This window comes from Lissotriton helveticus, chromosome 5_1, assembly GCF_964261635.1.
Source record: "Lissotriton helveticus chromosome 5_1, aLisHel1.1, whole genome shotgun sequence".
NCBI classification, from domain to species: Eukaryota; Metazoa; Chordata; class Amphibia; order Caudata; family Salamandridae; genus Lissotriton; species Lissotriton helveticus.
Window position 1 is genome coordinate 25,530,534 of NC_136065.1, and position 27,179 is coordinate 25,557,712.

General features: G+C 51.2%; 1 protein-coding gene across 12 annotated transcripts in view; it reads left to right on the forward strand.

The window, feature by feature from the left end:
* SYNGAP1 (synaptic Ras GTPase activating protein 1) overlaps positions 1-27,179 on the forward strand; it is a 758,031-nt gene that overhangs the window by 596,521 nt on the left and 134,331 nt on the right. For all 12 annotated transcript variants that reach the window (XM_078641656.1, XM_078641652.1, XM_078641655.1 and 9 more), the window contains 2 exons: positions 23,848-24,682; positions 26,162-26,332. In XM_078641656.1, the coding sequence (XP_078497782.1) occupies positions 23,848-24,682; positions 26,162-26,332 (1,006 nt within the window). The remainder of the gene's footprint in view (positions 1-23,847; positions 24,683-26,161; positions 26,333-27,179) is intronic.

The following is a 27,179-nucleotide window of genomic DNA, read 5'->3' on the forward strand; positions in this document are numbered from 1 at the left end:
ATTTGCCCAAAGTATTGGGACTTATATCAGGGGACATATCCATATCCCCTGTACAGACAAGGACAGCCTGAGTGAGTGTGCCAACTAAGTTGTCAGACCCCTCAGTTCCCAAGGTTAACCCAACTAATGCCTTGGGAGGTACACTACCACTACTGACTGTACTAGGGGGTGCAGTTGCCTTAGGGGCTGTAGTGGCAGGAGTTTGTCCTCCTCTTTTGGTGCCCTCACTAAACCAGTGAGACTTACTTTTACAGTACTGGCACCACCTCTTTGACTGGCCTTCTTGAGTCTTCTTCTTCTGGGAAGCCTGACCCCCACCCTCTTTGGTTTGTTGGGGACCTGGTGAAGACTTCTGGTCATTTTGTTCACTCTTAGCATTACCCTTCTGGTCTGCTTTCTTCTGACCACCCTGGTTCTGGTTCTGGTTCTGCTTGATCCTTGTTCTGACCCATTTGTCTGCCTTCTTTCCCAATTCTTGGGGAGAGGTCAGATCTGAATCAACAAGGTGCTGGTGCAACAACTGGTTCTGACAATTATTTAAAATTTGTTTTCTCATCATGAGATTGTACAACCCTGTGTAATCAGTAACCTTGCTACCCAGCAACCAGCCCTCCAAAGCCTTAGTGGCACAATCCACAAAGTCAGACCAGTCCTGAGACTGAGTTTTCTGGGTGTCTCTGAACAGCAACCTGTACTGCTCAGTGGTTAAACCAAACCCATCAACCAGTGCATTCTTTAGGACCTGGTAATCATTAGCATCCTCCACTCTTGTAGTGAGGAGCTTATCTCTACCTTTACCATCAAAGGAGAGCCACAGTATAGCTGCCCACTGACTTCGGGGAATGCACTGCACAGTGCAGGCCCTCTCCAAAGCAGCCATCCATTTCTGGATGTCATCCCCTTGCTTAAAGGGGGGCACTATCTTAGTCAGGTGTTTAGTATCTAAACCCTTCTCTCTATCTCTTGGGAGATTGCTGCCACCAGTGGGAGCTAACCCACTCATCTGCTGCTCTCTAGCAAAGGCAAGCTTCTCTTTGGCCAGGGCAAGTTCTTCCCTTTCAATCCTCAGAGTAGCCTGCCTCATCCTAGCTTCATGCTCCCTTCTCTGAGGGGAAGTCAATCTCCTCTGGGGAGAGTTCCTTCTCCTCTGAGAAGAGGCATTAGAGTGCAGAGATCTATTGGAGTCCCTAGAAAGAGATCTATCTCTCCTAACTCCAAGGTTAGGCCTACTTAGGGTCAGTACTGGGGGTCCCCCAGATCCTAGCCCAAGCAAGTCTATGTTGGCCCTAGTTAGCCTTCTGACTACCTCAAGACCTTTGTCTACCTCATCCCCAGAGAGTTCCTCAGGATCCTCCTCCCCAACTGCATTTACAGTGTTGTGGAGGTCTGGATCACCAAGGTGCCCCTCTAAGGCTGGCATATTCCCCTCTCCCTGAGATGCTCTACTAGCATCATAGGTCTCTAAGAGATCCAACAGGAAGGGAGTGGTGGGGTTAGCCCCCTGTTTCAATTTCCTGGAGGTACACAAGTGTCTCAACTCCTGGAAATTGAGAGCTGCATATCTTGAGCTGACCTGTGGAGGGTCAATCACCACAAGAGGGGTCCCTGAGGACTCTCCCTGGGTAGACATGCTTTTCTAGTGAGGTGTAAGTGGTGCACTTACCTACACTATATGTTTACCTACTGATCCCTTGCTAGAGTTGTAGTTTAGGGTGTGCTAGGCCCTAGGAGCTACAACAGCTGGTTCAGTAGAACTCAGAGTATTCTAAGCTAAGTTATATGTACCTTTAGTACTTATGTGATCTTTCACAAGATATTCTTAGGATATGTGTGGTAAAACAACAGCAAGCTCAAATCCCAACCGCTGCTCACCAATGTGAGAAGTTGGCCTGATGTGCAGTGCTCACTGTTCTAGTGATCACTATATATCAGTCCAAACAACCCTTATTGATGATTGGTTGTAAGTCAACCTTATAGACCAGCTATCCTAGTAGCATGGATACGAGCAGTCTAAGGCTAAGACTCTAGAGGGCGTGTTAAGCCAGCTGTTTTACCATCACATTACCCCTTGAACACCCAGTGAAAGGACACCACACAAGTTGTTATGAAAATAAACAGTGTATTTATTTATAACAAGACTACCCTGGCTCTTTATGAGACAGGGAGCTAAGCACACAACAAAACTCTTATAAAAATACTTAAGTTAGCACAGTATACACAAATGCCCGAGGGGCACGAAAAACCATATACTCTGAAAGTGGAATGCGAAATTACTAGCAGGTAAGTACAGTACTAATAGGCTTTGGAATCGCTAGGACTTGACTATAGAATCGTTAGATTACTTCTAGGAGGCCCAGGGGACTCGGGTGCAGAGTGTGCACTCTCACGCGGGATGCGGGACAAAGTCTATGATAGCTAGTAAAGTTAAAGTTAGTGTTCACGGGCGAACCCGACCTGGTAGGGAGAAAACGACAGTGGATCCTGACCCTTGGATAGTGAGGCTATGCTGGGGCACCGAAATGCCGAAGTTACCTAGCCCAGGGGCTGCAGCTGCATAGGTCTCAAAAGACGTCGGGAATCCTCGTAGACGAACCAGGAGCCTGGAAGAAAGATGCTGGCAGGCGACCAGTGAAGAGAGTTCGAGTTGATCCAAGCCTGGATCTTGAAGATGGATGACACCTGAAAGCAGAGGGGACCAAGTTCGTGACTACTAGCCAGTAGTCAGGGGCACCAGGAGGGCACCGGAGGGTAGTCACCTCGACTAGGTGAGTGGGCGACGCTGTGCTCTGCAGATCTCACGGACCAGGAGGCGTTGTCGGCGACCAGGATGGAGGGGCGAGCTGTCCCACGATGGATGAAGCTGTCGGCGTCGAAGAACCCAGGATTGGGCAACAAAGCCTTGGCTAATTCAAGCCCACGCGGTGGACTCAAAATGGCGTCTTGAGTGGACCAGGAGGGTCCGGGGTGCTCCTCTTCTGGAAGGGAGCAAGAGCCAGTCTGGAGCAACCAGACCAGCAGCAGTGATGTCGTCGGGCGTCGTTCAGAAGGCCACAAGCCAGCGGGCTAGTAGCCAAACAACGCGGTGAGCAGCAAAAAGCAGGAGGGCCCCACGCCGATCGTGGAGATGCTGGGGGGCTGCTCTTCGGTGCTGGAGCTGCTCAGGGTTGGGGCTTCTCGGACCCCAAAGCACTCGCCAGGAGATTACTCGGCGGGCTTGCTGTGAAGAAGTCGTGCAGTCTTGGCAATAGTCGGTCCCTTGAGGTCTCGTCGCACTCACGGTTCTCAGCTTGGCTGTAGAGGTGAGTAGAGGTCGGAGGTGCCAGGGAAGCCGGGTCTTGTCGAGCTAAACAGTCGGATTGCGGAGGAAGGACTTGCAGCAGACCGCCGTGTTCTTAAGGTGGTGCCTGCGGATGCAGGGTGACTACTCCTTAGTCACAAGGGAGAATCTTGAAGAAGAAATCTTGATGTCCTTTCGTAGAAAGTCGTGTCTTGATTCCAAAGATGATCTAATTTGGAAGGGGGCCTGCTCCTACCTTTATCTGGGAAAAGGGGGCTGGCACGCGACTAAGTCCTGCCCTATGGGTGGGACCAGGAGGGGGGTGGTTACACCCCTCTCCTTTGACGGGCTTTCCCCAGGCCAGGGGCTGGAGTGCCCCTGGAACTGGTTTCAGCCGGCCTATGCACAGTGAGCACCGGGGTGCCACTTGCAGTCACCTTCCTCTGTAGCCCTGCCTACCTGGAATACACAAAACCCTGTCTGGGACGGTGCTGGCACCGCCCCTGGCAGGAAACCCTTTGTCCTTGCCTCCTGCTCTGGGAGGACTCCCAGCAGCAGGAGGGCAGACTTGTGTCTCGGTGGCAGCATCCATTTTGTGGAGCTGAGGCTATGTCTGACTTTAACCGGGGTTACAGGTTACATACATGTCGTGTCCCTCTAGAAGGGTGGAATGCTAACCCCGTCGCCAGAATTGGCGAGGGGTTAGTATTCCAATTCGTATGACACCTTACTCGACATGTTTTGATAAAGCGATACCAGAGTTGGCATATAACCGCGAGGATTATAATGCACTTAAGAGTATATGGTATGGGATATCATGGAAACGGCTAAGGGATGGATCCCGAAAGCCGCAGACAGGCTCAGCTCATGCCAGAGCACCATCTCACACGATTCCAAGCACTCTGCCTTCAGGATTGTTAAGGCCTGCCATAGGAGTGACTGATAGGAGATCTGTGTGTCCATTTTTAGGGTTAGATATAGGTATACTATATCTAAAGCAAAGGGTGATTACACCACCTTGCCCCAGCTGTCGTGCAGCCAGTTGTGTCAGTTTAGTTAGTCAGCCCAGGGTGGCACAATACATGCTTCAGCCCCTGGGAGACTTCTGGGTGCACCTCAGCCCTGGGTACAGGGACTTGGAGAGGGCCCAGTGCCAATTCAGTACCTGAGTACAATTTGGATAGAGAGAACAGCTAGGCTGTGGGTCTGATTAGCAGGCCCACAGCCAGGGAAAGTCGTAAACCAGTGCAGCAAAAAGCAAAAATCTGGGTGATCATAGGATTGCAGACCCTACTCTCCTACACCCAGCAACTGGTTGGAACCGGTGTATGCACAGGGTACCTTGTGTGCCCCAGGCATGTCTCATTCCTTTCAGCCTGGGCCTACCTAATATACAAAATCCTGTCTGGGGTGGTGCTAGCGCCTCCCAAGGCAGGAAACCCTTTGTCCAAGCCTCCCTCGCTGGAAGGACTCCCAGCAGCAGGAGGTCAGACTTGTGTCTGTGGTGGCAGCATCCATTTTGTGATGCTGAGGCTCGAGTTAACTTTAACCGGGGTTACAGTTACATACATGTCGTGTCCCTCTAGAAGGGTGGAATGCTACCCCCGTCGCCAGAATTGGCGAGGGGGTAGTATTCCAATACGTATGACACCTTACTCGACATGTTTTGATAATGTTATATCAGAGTTAGCATTTAACCGCGAGGATTATAATGCACTTAAGAGTATATGGTATAGCGTTATCATGGAACAGCTATTAGGACTTGGTTCCGCAAGCTGCAAACGGGCTCAGCTCATGCCAGAGCACCATCTCACATAATTCTAAGCACTCTGCCTTCAGGATTGATAAGGCCTGCCATAGGAGTGACTGATAGGAATATATGTGTCCATTTTAGGTTTAGTTATAGAGAACTATATCTAAAGCAAAGGGTGATTACACCACCTTGCCCCAGCTGTCGTGCAGCCAGTTGTGTCTGTTTTAGATGGCCAGCCAGGGGTGGCATAATGCATGCTTCAGCCCCTGGTAGGCCCTGGGTACACCTATGCCCTGGATACCTAAGGTATACTGTACAAGGACTGATAAGGTGGCCCAGTACCAATTGGTAAATGCACCTAGGGTACATAGTTGTAATTTTAGAGAGAGAACAGCTAGGCTGTGGGTCTGATTAGCAGGCCCACAGCCAGGGAAAGTCGTAAACCAGTGAAGCAAAAAGCAAAAATCTGGGGTGGCCATGGGATTGCAGACCCCACTCTCCTACAATCATTACTGAGACAACTGCATAATAAGGGCTCGCTCTTATTACCAAGCAGTCCAGCACACCCAGACTTGTCAGTCACTGTTTCAAAACCTGGTTTCCAATCAATCATGACAAGTCCCAGCTAGTACTAGCTCCGAAATGAACGCTTCTCGGAGCATCAATCCATACACACCTAGCAAAGGTATTTGTCTCACACGAACGACGGGCCTGCAGCTCCCACTTGGTGGTGCTTCTACAGATTACACATGAGAAAATTGCTAGAGGAGCTAGACAAGACGTGGTTGCAGGTCTCCAGTTCAATCGAAGATCTCATTCTAATCACTCCTCGGATGCAAGAGGCCGTTTTGTTTGGTGGGTCCAAGAAAGAAATTTGTAGAAGATGTGTGCGTTTCCTTCAAGAAGCGCCAAAATTACACAATCACCACAGACGCATCCCTCGAAGGTTGGGGAGCATATCTTCAAGGGCTGAAGGTCAGCGGGAAATGGATTCCTCAACAAGAGGCTTGGCACATCAATCTGCTAGAGCTAGGTGCCATCTTCTTAGCCCTCAAATCCTTTCGTGCAATCATTCAAGGTGCCACAGTATTGGTTCGCTCAGACAATACTTCAAGTATGCATTACTTAAACAAACAGGGAAGAACGAGGTTGGTTCTTCTATCTCATGAAGCCCAAGGGGTATGGGCTCAGGCGATACGACACAGGATCAAACTCTTGGCTGTTCATGTGCCGTGAGTTACAAATGTGCTGGCGGACACCATCAGCAGGTCAACGGTGTCCAACAACGAATAGGAATTGCATCAGCCAACAGCGGATCGAATCGTCCAGCAGTGGGGTCATCCCGATCTGGACCGCTTTGCGACAAAAAGAACAGCAAATGCCTGTTTCTTTGCAAGCTGACTTCCCCACAGGGACTCGCAAGGGAAGGCATTTTCGATAAACTGGTCTCAAATATATGCTTACGCCTTTCCTCCGATACCGTTGGTTCCGGGAGTTCTCCGGAAGATGAAGAAAGAGCCGTGCCGCTTGATTCTCTTCGCCCCCAGGTGGCTTCGCCAATTCTGGTCCACCGAACTTCTTCTCCTCTCTGAGTGAGATCCAATACAGTTTCAACCAATACCGAATCTCCTCTCCATTCAGAATGGTCAGATTTGCCATCCGGATCCGGCTTCTCTAATATTAGCAGCTTGGCGTTCTGAGCACCTTGAATTAGCTCATCTGAATATCCTATCTGAAAGAGACACGTTAGTATTAGATTCCTTACCTTAGAATATCCCCAGGCGTCAGACTGGATCCGGAAAATTTTGCATAGCAGTACCCTTGCGCGTCGGTAGGCGTCGTCTGCGGCTTCACGTCCGTCGTCGGCGTCGTGGGCGCCGTGATGACGTCGTCGGAGTACTTAGACGCCGCCTCCGCGTGCTGACGTCAGTTCTTCTTTTTTCCGCGCCAGCAAGCGCAGATCTGGAAAAAGCAGTAACCCTAGTCAATTTTTGACTAACTTTTTTGATCCTTTTTGATCCTGTTTCGAAGTCTCTCGACTCCGATTCGGTGCCTTAGGGATGCCCGGCTTCAAGCCTTGTGACGATTGCGACCGACTGATGTCGGTCACGGATCCCTACCGCGTCTGTTTGTCGTGTCTGGGCGTCGACCACGACGACAAGGCCTGCTCCGACTGTCGGGCCCTCTCTTCGAAAGCCAGGCGGGAGTGGTCCCGTAGGCGCCTCAAACTCCGACAGTCGGTCCCGCGCCGTGAGAGGTCCCGATCCCACGGGAGGTCGAGGGACAGGTCGCGGGCCCGGAGCCACCACAGCTCCGAGAGTAGGCCTCACTCTTCCGGGTCGAAGTCGTCGTCAGGTAAGAGGCACAAGAAGTCCAAGCGGCGTCATCGCTCCTCGGACTCCCCCCGACGCTCGCGCGATGCGGCCGGGGGTTCGGGTGACACCGCCCACGCGGCTCCGTCGGGGCCGCGGGCGCCGCGTCCGGCTCCATACCCTCCGGTCCCTGGGCTGAACGCGTCGCCGGAGGAGATCGAGCGCTTCCTCATGGCCATGAGGAAACTCTCTCCTCCGACGGGTTCCGCGACGCCTCCGGGCCCAGCGGACCCGTCTGGGAGTTCTAGCGGGTCGGCGGCTCCGGCCCCGACGCCGTCGGGTGCTTCGGTCCCGACGCCGCTGGCGTCTTCGGGCCCGGCGCCGCAGCTCCCTGTTATCCCGACGCCGCCGAGGGGTCCAGTTGTTGCGCCGGCGCCTTCGGGCCCGGCGCCGCAGGACGCCGCTGGCCCCCCGTCGGGATCTGGTTCGTCGCCGGTGGATCTGACAACCTCCCCGGCGTCGGGCCCTCAGGTGTCACCTCCGGGGCCAGCGCTGCCCGGCTCCGGGCGGCGCCGGCCCCGGTCCTGTCCCCATTCCTGTTCAGCCGTCAGGACGGCCCCGATGGGCGCCGCTCCAGACGTCATATGGTGATTTTCACTTTTATGAGCAGGCCCCATTGATTGAGGACCCTGAATCTCAGGAGATGGGTGAGGAGGAGGACTGGGAGGGGTCTGAGGACCCTCTGACCAGGGAGTGTCAGTCTCATGAGGACTGGTCAGGAGACCTTGGGGAGGCTAGTGGTCTGGACACTTCTCCAGACACTGGTTTTGTCTCCCCTCCTACCGTGGCTTCGGAGGAGGGGGCAACTTATAGTGTGGTGCTGATGGGCTGCCAAGGCCCTGGGCCTTGAGCTCCCCGTCGCAGCCGTGACGACTAACCTCCTCACTGAGGTCCTTAAACCGCAGTCAAGCTCGGCCGAGCCTCTGCTGCCCTTTAATGAGGCCTTAACAGACGTTCTTTTGGGCACTTGGTCCAGGCCCGCTACGGGTTCGCCCGTAGATAGGAACGTGGCCAGACGCCACCGCCCAGCCCCGGGCGACCCATGTTTCCTGTCCACCCACCCCACCCCCGAGAGCCTGGTCATCCAGGCCTCCAATTCCCAGACCGCATTCCCGTCGGCCCCGCCGGATCGGGAATCCAAGAGGTATGATCAGTATGGGAAGAAGATCTTCTCATCCCTGAGCCTTGGCCTGCGGTCTTCCAACACCGCCTGCCTCTTGGGACGTTACACCCACTCGGTGTGGGATAAGGTCGCGGAAGTGCTGCCAGAGTGTCCGTTGGATGTACGGGCCAAACTCGGCCAAGCCCTTGTGGAGGGCCGGGACGCAGCAAAATACTCCTTTAGGTGTGGGCTGGATACCACCGACTCGCTGGGCAGAGCGATGGCAACGACGGTGGCGGTCAGACGCCACGCCTGGCTGAGGTACGCCAACTTCTCGGCATATGTCCAGAACACGCTCATGGACGTGCCGTTCGATGGCCGTCGCCTCTTTGGCGACAAGGCAGACCATGCGCTGGAGCGTTTTAAGGACTCCAGGGCTACGGCCAAGTCCTTAGGCCTTTCGGGCCAACGCCAGCAACCGGCTGCCTATCACTCCTTTCGTGGCCACGGAAGGGGTGCGCCCACACGCGCTGCCAGCCACGCACCGCAGGGCAATACCCAACGCGGTGGCGGCCGTGGGATCCGCTGTCCGGGCGGTCGGGGGCAACGGCGAGGTCAGTCCACACCTTCCCCCGCAGCATCCGCCTCCAAATCCTCCTAGTCCGTGCTTTCAGGCCCATGTGACGGCAGTTGGAGGCAGGGTTCGCCATCACCACCTCCACTGGCGCACCGTCACTTCGGACAGGTGGGTGCTGCAAATCGTCCGAAGGGGCTACTCCCTCCCCTTCGAGGCGACTCCTCCAGCCATGCCACCGCAGAACCACCGTGTATCGGGGGATCACTTGCGACTTCTGCAGGAGGAAGTTACGGCCCTCTTGGCCAAGGGGGCCATCGAGCGCGTTCCTGGGCCAGAAGTAGGGTGCGGTTGCTACTCCCACTACTTCCTGGTACCCAAGAAGGGCAAAGGGGGCCTACGCCCTATCTTGGACCTACGGAACGTCAACGGCTTCCTCCGAAAGGAGAAGTTCAAGATGCTGACACTGGCTCAGGTCCTTGCTGCCCTGGACCCAGGAGACTGGATGGTAGCGTTGGACTTGCAGGACGCTTATTTTCATATCCCCGTCCTGCCTGCCCACCGGCGTTACCTGCGGTTCATGGTGGGCCACGAGCACTTTCAGTTTACCGTGCTCCCCTTCGGCCTTACCAGCGCCCCACGGGTGTTCACGAAAGTGATGGCGGTGGTCGCAGCTCATCTGCGCCGGTTAGGGGTTTCAGTCTTCCCCTACCTCGACGACTGGTTGTTGAAGGCAGGCTCGCCCCAGACAGTCGTCAGCCACCTCCAGACGACGGCAGACCTCCTGCACCAGCTGGGGTTTTCCATCAATGTGCCGAAGTCGCACCTGTGTCCCTCTCAGAAGCTCCTCTTCATCGGAGCGGTTCTGGACTCGGCACGATTTCGGGTTTATCCGCCCGAACAGCGGGTCCGGGATATTCAGGCTCTGATTCCCATCTTTCAGCCGTTATCCCGGGTCTCGGTCAGGTTGACGCTGCGGCTTCTGGGGCTGATGGCCTCCTGCATCCTACTGGTGCATCACGCCAGGTGGCGGATGCGGGCTCTGCAGTGGGACCTGAAGTTTCAGTGGGCCCAGCATCAGGGCAACCTATCCGACCACGTCCTGATCTCGGAGGGCACTGCGAGACAGCTGCAGTGGTGGCTTACGGACCGCGATTGGGTCAGCGGCAGATCCCTCTCCCTACCCCAACCGGAGCACGTAGTTGTGACGGACGCGTCCCTCCAGGGCTGGGGAGGCCACATGGGAGAGGCGGAGATCAGAGGCCTCTGGTCTCCGGCGGAGGCCCGGCTCCACATCAACCTGTTGGAGCTCAGGGCGATTCGTCTGGCACTGAAGGCATTCCTCCCCTCTGTCCGAGGGAGTGTAGTGCAAGTGTTCACGGACAACACCACCGCCATGTGGTACTGCAACAAACAAGGCGGGGTGGGGTCGTGGATCCTTTTTCAAGAGGCTCTTCGCCTTTGGCAATGGCTAGATCGCCAGGGCGTGACCCTGGTGGCTCAACACCTGGCAGGTTCTCTGAACGCCAGGGCGGACGAGCTCAGCCGTCGGTGCATGATGGATCACGAATGGCGTCTGAACTCGGACGTGGCGCAAGGCCTCTTTCAGAGATGGGGAGAGCCTTGGTTAGATCTATTCGCCACCGAAGAGAACGCGCAATGTCATCAGTTCTGCGCGTTGGAATTTCCAAGGCGGCACTCGCTCGGAGACGCTTTTCGCCACGAGTGGAGTTGCGGTCTGTTGTACGCCTTTCCGCCTATACCACTTCTGCCCAGAGTGCTGAAGAAGATCAAGCGCGACCGGGCCCAAGTCATCCTTGTGGCTCCGGACTGGGCTCGAAGGTACTGGTATCCAGAGCTACTCAGTCTGTCAGTCGATCCCCCGGTTCGTCTGTCTCTTCAGGAGGCCCTTCTGTCGCAGCAGCAGGGGACGGTCCTCCACCTGAACCTGTCCAGTCTCCACCTCCATGCTTGGAGATTGAGCGGCGACAGTTGAGGCCATTTGACTTGCCTCCTGTAGTCTGTAACATCATTCTGGCAGCCAGGCGTCCCTCCACAAAGTCGGTATACGCCTGCAGGTGGAACAGATTTGTGGCATGGTGCACAGCAAAGGCTGTGGACCCTCTTTCTGCCCCTCTTTCTGAGGTTCTTCTCTTCCTTCTTTCTCTTGCCCAGCAGGGCTCTGCTCTGGGCACTATCAAGGGCTACCTTTCTGCCCTTTCAGCCTTTCTCAGGCTACCTGATCAGCCTTCTTTGTTCAAGTCCCCCATTGTAAATAGATTTCTTAAGGGCATCACTCACACGTTTCCTCCTGTTCCGTTTGTGATGCCTCAGTGGGACTTGAACCTGGTTTTAACATTCCTGATGTGCGCTCCCTTTGAGCCACTTCACAACTGTCCTCTTCGCCTTCTGACTTTGAAGACTGCTTTCCTGGTTGCCATCACCTCTGCCAGGAGAGTGAGTGAGCTCCAGGCTCTATCTTCTAAACCACCTTTCCTCTCTGTCCATCCGGACAAGGTTGTTCTGAGGACTCGTCCTTCTTTCCTGCCCAAGGTTGTCACGGCCTTTCACATCGGGCAGTCTATCACTTTGCCAACCTTCTTTCCGCCACCGCATCCCTCTAAAGAGGAAGAGCGGCTCCATCGTCTGGACCCAAAACGTGCGCTCTCATTCTATTTGGATCGCACACGCCAGTTCCGGGTGGATGACCACCTCTTTGTTGGTTACGTGGGCGCTAAGAAGGGGAAAGCGGTACACAAGAGGACCATCTCCCGGTGGATCATCTTGTGTATCCAGGCATGCTACTCCTTGGCTAGGAAGGAGCCCCCTGCTGGATTGCGGGCTCATTCCACCCGAGCCACGGCTACTACCACTGCCCTAGGCAGGGGTGTGCCCTTACAAGACATCTGTCAGGCAGCTACGTGGGCATCGCTGCACACGTTTGCAAGACACTACTGCCTGGACAGCCAAGTCTGGAGGGACGGCTTCTTTGGCCGTTCCGTCCTCCAGGACTTTCTGGTGTGAGTATTGGTTCGCAGACACACCCCCGGGGTTGGTATTGCTGGGGTATCTATTCTAAGGTAAGGAATCTAATACTAACGTGTCTCTTTCAGATGCACAAGTTACTACTTGTGTAACGGTATATCTGTAAGAGACATTAGTTAGTATTAGATTCCTTACCGACTCACCCATCCTCCCCGTTCTGCGAACCAATATCTAGGGTTAGGGTTGTCCCCTTCAGGGCCCTAGTTTCATTGGCACCAGTGTTGGTTTTTGGCATAGCTCTGCGTTTCTGGCGCGGAAAAGCTGTGTCTAAGAACTGACGTCAGCACGCGGAGGCGGCGTCTAAGTACTCCTACGACGTCATCACGGCGCCCACGACGCCGACGACGGACGCGGAGCCGCAGACGACGCCTACCGACGCGCAAGGGTACTGCTACGCAAAATTTTCCGGATCCAGTCTGACGCCTGGGGATATTCTAAGGTAAGGAATCTAATACTAACTAATGTCTCTTACAGATATATCGTTACACAAGTAGTAACTTGTGCGACGGATTGTAAGGAGGTACTGTCTTACGCGGAAGCACCTGCTAAAATAAAGTCATACAGACTTTACTGGTAAAGAATCTGCATTTGGTGTCAATCTGCTGGGGTTCAACCATTTCATGCAACGCCGGACCAGATATTACCTTTTTTCTTGCACTTGGCAAGATCAGGCTTATCTCAAGCAACGTTGAAGGTCTTTTTGGCAGCCATTTCAAGGTAACGTCAGGATGGGTCCACCTCTCTTTATTCTTCAAGACTACAACAGTTCTTTAAGGGACTATTCAGAATGTTTCCTCCTGTACGTCGTCCACCTCCATCATGGCATTTTATTGTAGTTTAGCGCAGCTCATGCGCCACTCATTTGAGCCAATTCACAGGGTGTATTTCAAATTCCTAACATGGAACGTTTCTTTTTTGGTAGCATTAACTTCATCTAGAAGAGTCAGTGATGTTCAAGCTTTCATCGTCAATTCACCTTTCTGGCAATTCACGTCCAATTCTGTGGTGCTACGTACAAACCCAAGGTTTATGCCTAAGGTGCCTTCGTTTTTTTTTCACCTGAACGAACCAGTCATCTTAAAGACGTTTTTTCCTAATCCGCAATCCCCTGCGGAGAGGGCATTACATACCCTTGACATCAGAAGATGTTTAAAATTCTATTTGCAAAGGACCTCTGCCATTCGCAAATCTGATCAACTGTTTATTGCCTATGGAAAGATACGGCAAGGACAAGCAGTGTCTAAACAAACCATAGCTGGATGGATTTCTGCAGCTATTGACTTTTGCCATCTTCAAGCTAGAAGACCTTTACAGACCATTCCAAGAGCTCACTCTACAAGAGCTGTTTCTTCCTCGACTGCACTTTTCGCTGGAGTTCCTCATCAGCAAATCTGCAGAGCAGCGACTTGGTCCAGCAGACATACTGTCACCAGGCATTATTGTTCGGATACTGCCAGCGAGGCTGATAAGTCAGTGGGTCAAGCGGTTCTACGCAATCTTTTCAGATAAGATGAGCCTCTGTTTTTTCCCTCCTCCTCTGTACTGCTCTCCAGACGCTTATTCCATGCCTAAGTTGGGTGCATTCTCATGTGATTGCAAGTTTTTTCATGCATATATGAATGTTGGCATTTTATTATGTGAATGTATATACTTGCTATGTACAAACTTATGTTACAAAAAGCGTCTTCCAAGCATTATTTCGGTACTGCTATCTACTCTGATTCAGGCATGTGAATCTATGAAAGACACCCTAATACTGGAGAAGAACAATAGTTACTTACCTGTAATCTGTGGTTCTCCAGTATTGGTGTCTTTCATAGATTCACATGCAACCCGCCACCTCCCCTCAGAGGCTCTTTAGGCTAGGAGGTTATTAGCTACACTCCTGTGCGAGAAAATCTGAGAGCCTGAGCCTCTGGGGAGAACATTCTGGTGGGTGCTGTCGCCTGATTGGCTGTAGTTTGGACTATACAAAATGACTAGGATAGTCATGAGTGTGGAAGTTTTTTCTACTGTAGCTTGGGCTACTTTACTTCCTGGTTGGGAATTACTGGTTTTTCCAATGTTATTATAGCATATTATTGCTTTTCTATATACCGTGGGACTCCCACTCCGACGACGGGGAATGATTCAGGCATGTGAATCTATGAAAGACACCAATACTGGAGAACCACAGATTACAGGTAAGTAACTATTGTTCTTCTTCCGCAGTATTGGTAACTTTCATAGATTTCCATGCGCCCATCCTCTTCCCCTGGGAAAGCTCAGACTTGAGCAGATGTAGTTACTGTTACACAACGGCTACGAAAATCTGAGGCTCTGAGGTTCCTTCAGGAGGGTTCTATGGGGTGAGGCTCTTTTGATTGGCTGAGGCTTAGTTTTGGTCTCCTTTACAAAAAGAGGCGGATATGCTACAAAAGGGAATGAGGCCTGGGCCTTTTTCTTTCTCTTTTGTACCTACTGCTATGTTATTTTTGTTACCGAGACTCCCATTCCGACGACTGGGAATGATACAAGCTATGGGAATCTATGAAAGTTACCAATACTGGGGAACCAAAGTTACAGGTAAGTAACTTGTTTTCTTTTTCGTTTATCCTTGGTCACAAATGCAAGATCTTTAGTTGGCGATGAGCTGGAGCAGCCACACAGGTCTCACGCTGACTTGAAGACTGCGGACAAGCATCATTTTAATCGCAAGTTGACTTTGATTGCAGGTGTCTCTGCGTATGGCATTTTTGAGTGATAGTTATTTCCAGGTCTTTACCTTTGGATCCCTGTTTGAGCGCAGGAGGTCAAGTCGGGGTTTGCACCATACCCACTGGGTTATAGGCACGTCAGCATTCCGTCACCGCCATCTTTGAGACATGGACTCCCGTTGAGTTCCAGTGATGTGCATGCCATCAATGATGTTGTGCAGAACGTGCGTGACGCCATCTTCGTTTGGGGGGGGGGGAAAAACTACAACATTCTTGCCATCAGCGTCAACAAGCAGAGAGTGCATGCTTCCATCTTTTTTGGGGAGAAAAACAGTGTATGGGGCAGCGTTCTCATCAACATGCAGAGCGTTCGTGCTGCCATTTTCAATTGGGGAGCACGAGCTTCACACCAAAAATATCCATTGAGTTCAGGTTTTAATTAGTATCCAGTCGAGAGATTTTTTTTCTTAAATAAATGTTCATTGTGGGTGTCTCAGCGTGTGTTATCCAACTACAGTGACACACACACTCTTGCATTACATTATTGTGATACGTACCTGGCATCGTGGAGACAAACTGATATACGCACTGATTTTGACTGCATGTTTCACCTTATAATCTATTCACCTGCAGCATGTCACTATCTGAACTATTTAGTGACATTCTAGACGTTTTTTTCAGGCCATCAGCATGTTTAGCTGAGACGTCATACAGTCTGCTCCTCTTTTAAAACGTTTCTGCACTCACCATGCAGTCAGCAAACCCTCCACCACCATTTTGAGAATATCGTGGGGAACCCCCAGTGATCTAATGAAACTGATTTGAATCATTCCAAACATATTTAGAATATATATAGAGTGATTGACGCTTTGAGGTTTCGTCCTCAGCTAAAGAAATGTTTACTCTTGCAATCTTTTGGTTTTGATTGTCATACGATTTTCAAACATTTACCTAAAAATTAAGGTGAGAATGAAGAACCAGTAGATGAGTATACAGGGACAGTCAAAAAATCTAGAGCTGTGTTCCAATGTACAACCCAGCATTGTTGTCATGCGACACAAGCTTCTCATATGGAAGCAACTCTGTGGGGAAAATGTGGACATGTATGTATCAGCACTCAGGTTGCTTGTGGCAGACTGCAACTTTGAGAATTTTACTGATCAACTGGTTTGTGATCAGTTTATCTGTCATTGCACAAGTAAGTCCATTCAACAATATTATATTATGTTGTCCCTAAACAACCCAACCCTTGAAGAAACATTGCACATTGCTAAGAGTGGAGAGGCGTTCCAAATCTCTGTGAAGGAGCTGGAGGAGAAAAGAACTGATGTTGTGGGAAATGTGCACCATAAAGGAAAAAGTACAGCTAAGGAATCCGTTCATACTAAAGATATTTCCAGATGTGAGAATGTAGCTCATTCAAAGAGTGCCAAACAGTGTCCCACCAGGAATGTCACTTGTAGAATTGTAATAAGTTGGGCTATTTTGCGAATGTATGCCAGTCCCAGGTGAAATAGTCTGACAAGGGAGTAAGGTGGTAGTAAACCTAGTTGAAGAAGCCTATGATGGTCAGTTAGTAAAATTATAGGAGGAACTCCAGGACATTGTTTTGGTTGTTGGTGAGGACATACTGTGTACTGGCGATCCTGAATCCTTGTGGGGAACAGATTTATAAAACTGTTAGTTGATTCAGGAGTGAGAAGAATGATGGTAACCCAAGAATTGTTGGAAGGACTGATGGCCTGGGTGTTTCTGGAAGGACCCTAGTAACCCCAGAACGGGCATCAGTGTCAAATGAAGACTTATCAAATTATCATATCTGAAAGAGACACGTTAGTATTAGATTCCTTACCTTAGAATATCCCCAGGCGTCAGACTGGATCCGGAAATTTTTGCGTAGCAGTACCCTTGCGCGTCGGTAGACGTCGTCTGCGGCTCCGCGTCCGTCGTCGGCGTCGTGGGCGCTGTGATGACGTCGTCGGAGTACTTAGACGCCGCCTCCGCGTGCTGACGTCAGTTCTTCTTTTTTCCGCGCCAGCAAGCGCAGATCTGGAAAAAGCAGTAACCCTAGTCAATTTTGACTAACTTTTTTGATCCTTTTTGATTGCTATTTCGAAGTCTCTCGACTCCGAAACGGTGCCGATAGGGATGCCCAGCTTCAAGCACTGTGACGATTGCGACCGGCTGATGTTGGTCACGGATCCTCACCACGTGTGTTTGTCGTGTTTGGGCGTCGACCACGACGACAAGGCCTGCTCCGACTGCCGGGCCCTCTCTTCGAAAGCCAGGCGGGAGCCGTCCCGTAGGCGCCTCGAACTCCGGCAGTCGGTCCCGCGCCGTGAGAGGTCCCGACCCCATGGGAGGTCGAGGGACAGGTCGCGGGCTCGGAGCCACCACAGCTCCGAGAGTAGGCCGCACTCCTCCGGGTCGAAGTCGTCGTCAGGTAAGAGGCACAAGAAGTCCAAGCGGCGTCATCGCTCCTCGGACTCCCCCCGACGCTCGCGCGATGCGGCCGGGGGTTCGGGTGACACCACCCACGCGGCTCCGTCGGAGTCGCGGGCGCCGCGTGCAGCTCCACACCCTCCGATCCCTGGGCTGAACGCGTCGCCGGAGGAGATCGAGCGCTTCCTCATGGCCATGAGGAAACTCTCTCCTCCGACGGGCTCCGCGGCGCCTTTGGGCCCAGCGGACCCGTCTGGGGATCCTAGCGGGTCGGCGGCTCCGGCCCCGACGCCGTCGGGTGCTTCGGCCACGACGCCACCGACGCCTTTGGGCCCGGCGCCGCAGGTCCCCGACGCCGCCGAGGTGTCCAGTTGTTCCGACGCCGCCGGCGCCTTCGGGCCCGGCGCCGCAGGACGCCGCTGGACCCCCTTCGGGATCTGGTTCGTCGCCGGTGGATCTGACGACCTCCCCGGCGTCGGACCCTCAGGTGTCGCCTCGGGCGGCGCCGTCCCCGGTCCCACCCTCGTTCCTGTTCCGGCGTCGGGACGGCCCCGATGGGCGCCGCTCCAGATGTCGTTTGGAGAGTTTCACTTCTACGAACAGGCCCCATTAATTGAGAACCCTGAGTTTCAGGAGATGGGTGATGAGGAGGACTGGGAGGGGTCTGAGGACCCGCTGACCAGGGAGTGTCAGTCTCATGAGGACTGGACAGGAGACCTTGGGGATGCCAGTGGCCTGGACACCTCTCCAGACACTGGTTTTGTCTCCCCTCCTACCATGGCATCGGAGGAGGGGGCAACATATAGTGTGGTGCTGATGAGGGCTGCCAAGGCCTTGGGCCTTGAGCTCCCCGTCGCGGCCGTGAGGACTAACCTCCTCACTGAGGTCCTTAAACCGCAGTCAAGCTCGGCCGAACCTCTGCTGCCCTTTAATGAGGCCTTGACCGACGTTCTTCTGGGCACTTGGTCCAAGCCCGCTACGGGTTCGCCCGTAGATAGGAACGTGGCCAGACGCCACCGCCCAGCCCCGGGCGACCCATGTTTCCTGTCCTCCCACCCTACCCCCGAGAGCCTGGTCATCCAGGCCTCCAATTCCCAGACCGCATTGCCGTCGGCCCCGCCGGGTCGGGAATCCAAGAGGTTTGACCAGTATGGGAAGAAGATCTTCTCATCCCTTAGTCTAGGCCTGCGGTCTTCCAACACCGCCTGCCTCTTGGGACGTTACACCCACTCTGTGTGGGATAAGGTCGCGGAAGTGCTGCCAGAGTGTCCGTTGGAGGTACGGGCCAAACTCGGCCAAGCCCTTGTGGAGGTTCTTTGAACGCCAGGGCGGACGAGCTCAGCCGTCGGTGCATGATGGATCACGAATGGCGTCTGAACTCGGACGTGGCGCAAGGCCTCTTTCAGCGATGGGGAGAGCCTTGGTTAGATCTATTCGCCACGGAAGAGAACGCACAATGTCATCAGTTCTGCGTGTTGGAATTTCCAAGGCGGCACTCGCTCGGAGACGCTTTTCGTCGCGAGTGGAGTTGCGGTCTGTTGTTCGCCTTTCCGCCTATACCACTTCTGCCCAGAGTGCTGAAGAAGATCAAGCGCGACCGGGCCCAAGTCATTCTTGTGGCTCCGGACTGGGCGAGAAGGTACTGGTATCCAGAGCTACTCAGTCTGTCAGTCGATCCCCCGGTTCGTCTGCCTCTTCAGGAGGACCTTCTGTCGCAGCAGCAGGGGACGGTCCTCCACCCGAACCTGTCCAGTCTCCACCTCCATGCTTGGAGATTGAGCGGCGACAGTTGAGGCCATTTGACTTGCCTCCTGAAGTTTGTAACATCATTCTGGCAGCCAGGCGTCCCTCCACAAAGTCGGTATATGCCTGCAGGTGGAACAGATTTGTGGCATGGTGCACAGCAAAGGCTGTGGATCCCCTCAATGCCCCTCTTTCTGAGGTTCTTCTCTTCCTTCTTTCTCTTGCCCAGCAGGGCTCTGCTCTGGGCACTGTCAAGGGCTACCTTTCTGCCCTTTCAGCCTTTCGTAAACAGATTTCTTAAAGGCATCACACACACGTTTCCTCCTGTTCCGTCTGTGATGCCTCAGTGGGACTTGAACCTGGTTCTTACGTTTCTGATGTGCGCTCCCTTTGAGCCACTTCACAACTGTCCTCTTCGCCTTCTGACTTTGAAGACTGCTTTCCTGGTTGCCATCACCTCTGCCAGGAGAGTGAGTGAGCTCCAGGCTCTTTCTTGTACTCCTCCTTTCCTTTCTGTCCATCCGGACAAAGTGGTGCTACGTACCAAACCTTCTTTCCTGCCCAAGGTTGTCACGGCCTTCCACATCGGGCAGTCTATCACCTTGCCAACCTTCTTTCCGCCACCGCATCCCTCTAAAGAGGAAGAGCGGCTCCACCGTCTGGACCCAAAACGTGCGCTCTCATTTTATTTGGATCGCACATGCCAGTTCCGGGTGGATGACCAACTCTTTGTTGGTTACGTGGGCGCTAAGAAGGGGAAAGCGGTACATAAGAGGACCATCTCCCGGTGGATCATCTTGTGTATCCAGGCATGCTACTCCCTGGCTAGGAAGGAGCCCCTGGCTGGATTGCGGGCTCATTCTACCAGAGCAACGGCGGCTACCACTGCACTGGGCAGGGGTGTGCCCTTACATGACATCTGTCAGGCAGCTACGTGGGCATCGCTGCACACGTTTGCAAGACACTACTGCCTGGACAGCCAAGTCCAGAGGGATGGCTTCTTTGGCCGTTCCGTCCTCCAGGACTTTCTGGTGTGATTATTGGTTCGCAGACCCACCACCGGGGTTGGTAGTGCTGGGGTATCTATTCTAAGGTAAAGAATCTAATACTAACGTGTCTCTTTCAGATGCACAAGTTACTACTTGTGTAACGATATATCTGTAAGAGACATTAGTTAGTATTAGATTCCTTACCGACTCACCCATCCTCCCCGTTCTGCGAACCAATATCTAGGGTTAGGGTTGTCCCCCTTTCAGGGCCCTAGTTTCAATGGCACCAGTGTTGGTTTTTAACATGGCTCTGCGTTTCTGGCGCGGAAAAGCTGTGTCTAAGAACTGACGTCAGCACGCGGAGGCGGCGTCTAAGTACTCCGACGACGTCATCACGGCGCCCACGACGCCGACGACGGACGCGGAGCCGCAGACGATGCCTACCGACACGCAAGGGTACTGCTACGCAAAAATTTCCGGATCCAGTCTGACAACTGGGGATATTCTAGGGTAAGGAATCTAATACTAACTAATGTCTCTTACAGATATATCGTTACACAAGTAGTAACTTGTGCGATAGTTTTTAAATGTGCTAGTCTTTAAACATAGGAAACTTTTCAGCAAAATGTATGCACTGATCAAAGGGTTGTGCATCGTGGGTTGTTTCCACCAAGGTTTATTCAAAATGGTTCTGAAACTGGGTACTAACGGCCAAGTGGCACTCATTGGAGAATGTTGAATGGTCAGGATCACAGCCAGATTACCCTCTGTTCATTGACAAAGCGGGTACCATTAAAGGATTTCAACACAAAATTAAAGTTAAGTAAGAGTCAATACCAATGAAGCATAAAAGGCGATAAAGTCTCTTTTTTAGTTAGGGAGGACCTCGAGAAGAAGTTTATGAAGTAGTGTGACAACGGAATCATGAACACATTGAATCCACTTTGTGGCTCTCTACAGTCGTAGTAGTGTTCAAATGGAGATTCAAGCTAAGGGTTTGCATGGACTTGCATAGCTTTAGCAAGGCTATTTGGGTCGACTCACACGCTCTTCTAAAAATCTCTGACCTTTTAGCCATAGTGGCAGGCACAAAATAGTTCACCAAATTAGATGTAGTCTCAGCCTTCACAAGGTTGTGTTGAAACCTGATTCCAAGCATTATACAGCTTTTGTGTCCTCTATTGTACTTTCCAGTACTGCAAGATGCCGTCCGGGTTAGCTTCGGCGCATCGGTTTTTTAAAAGATAATGTTCCAATTGTTTAAAAACATAAAAGGGATGGTCTTATTTCAAGATGATGTGTTGATTGTTTACTGCAACCAAGGAGGAACATGAAAATATCCTGGGTCAGGTGTTAACCATTTTGCAGGAGAAATGGGTTGTGCTTATGATCGAAAAATGTGAAATTTGTAAAAGCACAGTTGAATATCTGGGTCACATTGTATAGGGTGAAGGGATTGAGCCTGTTTCATTCCCGACTATGCATCGCACGTTAGACCTTTAACAGTAGTTCTGTTGAAAAATGTGCCTTTCAGGTGGGACACCGCATGCCAGGATCCTTTTAAATGGATAAAGAAACAATTGGCTAGCTCTGAGATCCTTAAACCTTTGATCTGAGGCTCCAGTATCACAGTTGATGTTAGCAATCACGGGCATTCCTCAACCAGTGTCATACCGATGTTAAAAACACAATTAGTTATGCATCAAGAGTGCTAAGAGATTCTGAGACCCACTATTCTACCATCCAAAAGGAATTATTGGTGTGTTGGTGGGCCATACAGAAATTTAAATCAAACACTTTGAGCACAAAATTCAATATCAAGACAGATCATAAACCCCTCGTGTCAATCCTGATGGCTGAGAAAATCAAAGAACAAACCCCAAGGATTTTGAGATTTATCACAAAGCTGTTGCAGTACCAATTTGACCCAGTACACTTTCAAGGGACGAAAAATGTTCGGGCAGATTTCCTTTCTAGGTTTGCAGCAAGGGATGATGTTACGGACAAAGGAGATGAAGCGCTAAATGAAAACTGTTTTATTGCTGCATTAGATCTAGAAGAGTTCTGTGCGGTGTCAGCGGATGAGTGGAAGACTGAAATGAGACTGGATGAGGTGTTGGAGGCAGTTATATCTTATGTGAGCAAGGGGTATCCCATAGAGAAATCTATGGGAAGTTCTTGTCAACCTTTTGGATAGTACATGATGAACTGACAGTGGTGAATGGACTGTTGATGAGGGATGAAAAGTTAATACCTCCGGTTGGATTGAGAGGGAAGTTGAAAAAGATCACCCACAAAGGACATTTAGAATTCACATTCACTAAACAAAGGTTAAGACAGATGTTGTGGTGACCGTCTATGGATAAAGAGACTGAAAACTTTTTGGGGGATTGTGTGTTGTGTGCAGGTTCTGAGAAGGGATTGGTTTTAAGGAAACCCCCTCTTCAGTCAATTGATTGCCCAACCAGAGCCTGGGAGACTATTAGGATGGATTTAGTCGGTCCTTTCTGAGTCACTTCTGCTATGCTGTGGTGGTGGTTGATCTTTTTTCTACATGGCCAGTAGTAGAATTTGTGCCAGAACGTATTGCCAAAGTTGTGACAAGAGTTTAGAAAAGAGGCTTTTCTCAAGGAAGGTTTCCCTAAATTCCTCATTTTGGATGATGGGGTCGAATTTGTGAATGGAGAAGTTGATGCGTTGTTGAAATCTGGTGACGAAAGCATTTCAGAACACCGCTTTATCATCCCCAAAGCAATGGGCAGGTGGAGCGCATGAACAGGGTAGTGGTTCAATGTGTTCAGCAGGCTGTTGGTAACAAGTGTGTTGTGTTAAATGCGGTGAGTTCTATGCTTTGGTTTTACCATACAGATCCTTACTCGACAACCCAGGTGTCCCCTTTTGAATTGCTGTGAGGCAGGAAGCCAGCCACCAAGGTTTGTCCAAATTGGATGAGCAAATGGGTCAAATTTGGTGTTCATTTGGATGAATGCAATACAAAGGCCAAAATGAATATTGCTGGAGTGAAGGTAAACAAATAAATGTGGGTGATATAGTACGTATCAAGAAAGGTGTCTCTGTCAAGAAGAAAGAAGAGAAGTTTAGTGCCCCTGTTGTGGTGAACAAAGCATGTGACAATGTGGTCATAGTCAATGGCTCTAACTGGTGGAATATGGGAAGAGTCGTTAAGTGTCGTGGTAGCTGAGAGGCCAGTGATGAGAGTTGTGCAAATGGTTCTGGACGAAAAATAGTTAGTCTGGGTTCCTTTTCCTTTGGAAAGGGCACTGTGGACAGGGAAGGGGTGTGTGGATCTAATGTTTGCGAATCCGATGGACAGATTATTTCCAGTTGTGCAGTCTGTAGAGCAGTTGTCCTAGGCAAGTTCCCCTCTTGTTCAGGAAGTAGCTTATGGTTCATGATCTGTTTCCTCCATTGGTTACACTGTATTGTTTGTCATTTTGAGGATGTCTTATATTCTGTAGGTTTCCCTACTGTGATCAATTTACAGTTTTACAATGTTGTTTTTATTATTTGTTTTGTTTTTATTTTGATGTATTATTTTTTTTATTGTTGCTGTGATTCTTTTGTTTCCAAGAGGAAAAGTAATGTAGTGTTTAGTTCGTACTTATAAGTTGGTTGAATGTTTGAGGTTAGAATGCAGATATGTAGTGTGGAATGTTGGGGTTCCTGTGGCAGTTGCAGGGAGGTTGATGGTGGGAATAGAAAAGAATGTTTTAAAATGATGCTTTGAGATCTAATGTTCTTTTCGTAGATGCATTGATAGGCTGTTGATACAGCTCTATACCTCTGTAAATAATGGCCCACTTGGGCTTCTTTTCCTCCTAACGCCTCTGCAGCTCCATCGACATGAATCGCCTCCCGTCGCCCACTAAGGACAAGGCCTTCTTCATCCCACGCCCGCCATTGGCTCGCTCCTCGCCGGCCTATTGCACCAGCAGCTCAGACATCACCGAGCCCGACCAGAAGATGCTGAGCGTGAACAAGAGCGTGTCCATGCTGGACCTGCAGGACAGCCGCATGAACAGCATCTCAAATCTACACGCAGTGGGCGACATGCTTAACAGCAGCCAGGCCTCCATTACAGGTGCCGTGGGCCTGCGGCACAGCCGACTATCTCAGGGCAGTGGCTCCAGCATCGCAGCTGGCCTGCGGCTCAGCCAGATGGGGGTCACCACAGACGGACTGTCTGCCCAACAGCTCAGGATCCCCCTCTCCTTCCAAAACCCGCTTTTCCACATGGCGTCCGATGGGCCGGCCAGCCACCGGCCTGACCCTAACATGGACGCCTTTGCCCCATTCCATGGCTACAGTAAAAGCGAGGACCTGTCCTCCAACAAGCACATCCTTCACAGCCACAGCTACAGTGACGAGTTCACGCGGCAAAACTCTGAGTTCACCAAGCGGCAGCTCTCACTTCAGGACAATCTGCAGCACATGCTGTCCCCACCACAAATCACCATAGGGCCACAGCGGCGGCTAGAGCAGCCGCCACCACCCCCGCTACAGCGGGGAAAGTCCCAGCAGTTGACAGTCAATGCTGCACAAAAGCCACGGCCCTCCAGTGGAAACCTGCTACAGTCGCCTGAGCCTACGTATGGGCCAGCCCGGCCGCGTCAGCAGTCAGTGACCAAAGAGGCGCCGCAGTCCCTGAAGCCATCCATCACCAAACAGGTGGGTACACTCATGGCCAAGCGAAGAAGAAAGAACAGAGTATAAGGCGGAGTTCTTACCAGTGAGAAAGGAAGGTAGATCTGAGTAGAGGCTTTCATCAGTAAGTATCAGAAAGAGCCACAGAAAGGAGTAGAGTGGCACAGAGGTGGAGTCTTTACCAGAGAACTCTGGAAAAATCTGTGGAGTGTTAGCAAAAGACGCACATCATATTAGAAGGTCCACAGTGTTAGGATGAAGGGGTAGGGTGAATAAGTGAACACCTGACTAGAGATCTCACACTGCTGGGACAGTGGAGTGGCAAATACCAGGATACTTCAGCTGAGAGTTATAGGAGATGGGAAGTGAGTGGTAAGCAAATGTACTGGTGCCGCTTGATCCACAGAGTGGAAAAAAACCAAAGAGTGAGTTAGACAAGAAAGAATGAAACATGGTAAACAGGCGGATACCGCATTAGACAAACCCTGGTCATGGAGAGTGGTAATCATCAGATAACTCAACAGAGAGCCAGAAGTCCACGGTCAGTGTACATAGGATCTGTTGCAGGAAAGTGTACCACCCTGGGAAAGGAATAATGACCAGTAAGTGAATGACTTCTGGAGGACACTCAGTTGTGAGAAAGAGGTGTCTCACCTCGCCTGAGAACTGGTTTAGTCTGGCAGTGAGGGGAAAGCTGTATGTTCAGGCCTGAAAGATACGTCACTACTCAGTCAAAGTTACAAAAGAGCCTGGAAATACTGTAACACATTTGATATGGCCATTGCCAATGTGGTGTATGAGTGGTAAGGATCTCTATGGTATCAGAAATTTACACAGAGAGCAAAAAGCAAGGAGGGCAAGATGAAGAGCATCCAGCGGGTCGCAAGGAAGAGGAGCTCAGAAAAAGTTTCATACTCTACAGGCAGAGAGCCAAAGGGGATGGAAGAGGTGAGGTGGACTGTGCCTCCCCAACCAAAGAAGGAGGTGATGATCAGAATATATTTCATTACTCATGAGGAGAGGCCAGGTGGCTACTACTTTTCATTACCAAAGAGTGAAAGAAGAGAGATAGATGAAAGGATTGTACGTGGAGAGACGAGGGAAGAGGAGGCTAGAGGGTACGGTGGTGTAGGGGTGAAATTAGCGAGATGGGTATGTGAGAACCATAGAATCAATTAGGTGGATGTGGGTTTGGTAGAGAAGTTGAGTAAGTAGAGGTAAGTAGGAGGAGTAGGGAAGAGCCATCCAGGGATGCGTAGAAGTTACAAATGTAGAAAAGCATAGGTAAAGTGGAGGTGGAAGAGTCCGTTGTGGTGGGAAACAGAGGTGTGAAGACCAGAGGTATCCGGCAGGGGGTGATGGAAGTGTCTATAGTCGGGGATGGAAAGGTGGGGACGTTTGAATAGTCAAGTATGTGGAGGTGTTACAGATGAGGTGCAGTAAATGTGGGCATGTGCTCTGCTTCACTTACTGGTCCTGGTAATGGTTTGCCTTTGTCCACAGCAATCCCACCAGTCCACGCTGAATCCGGTGACCCCCGCCTCTGAGCGCACTGTGGCGTGGGTTACAAACATGCCTCACCTTTCAGCCGACATCGAGAGCTCGCACATAGACCGAGAGGAGTTCAAGCTGAAGGAGTACTCGAAGTCCATGGATGAGAGCCGCCTGGAGCGGGTAAGGCCTAGCACGGTACTCTGCGTCCCATGCAGATGTGGGAACAGGCCACTTACCTGGGAGGCTTTTCTGGATTGCAACCACTGTTTAGGTCGAGCACTCGAGGCCTCTTGTATATACTTTAGTAAATACTTATATGTGTATGTACTTTGTGGGCTCTGGGAATCAGTCCTAGGACTTGTCTGCTTTCACTTAGGGACTTTTTTTCTGTTCAACTGCCTCTATTTAACTGTCTTGTTAGAAAACGACCAGTAGAGGTCAGTAAAATACCAGAATATCTTTCTGCTTGTTCAACTGCCTCTATTTAACTGTCTTGATAGAAAACGACCAGTAGAGGTCAGTAAAATACAAGTATTGCTTTCTGCTGAGGGATTTTCTTTTTAAAAAATTTCTGGCAACTGTCTTTATTTCACTTTCTTGATAGAAAATGGCCAGTTGAGGTTAGTATAATACCAGAATCACTTTAGCATTCTCTAGATTCCAGTCCATGGAAATTGTCTTCCACGAGTACCTGTAGACAATAATATTTTTTTCAAATCTTGTATTTTCAGTGATATGACCACTGAAGGCCCTGATTTTATATTAAAAACAGAGCTTTGGGCTACGAGCCGACCGAGATGGCGGCGTAGCACTGTAGCTCTGTGATCAACGCGGCTCCTTTTTCATTAATCCTGTAGCCCAGCCGATATACATTGCCTTCGGACACCGGGCCGGAGTGCCGACAGTGTGGGAAGCGGTCCGATCCTACTCCGGGCGACATCAAGGTACGCCAGCCGGAGTGGCGCCGGGGTGCTGTGCCGGGCCCTGAATCATCCGCCGGACACCGTCCTGCCGTGGGTGGACGGTC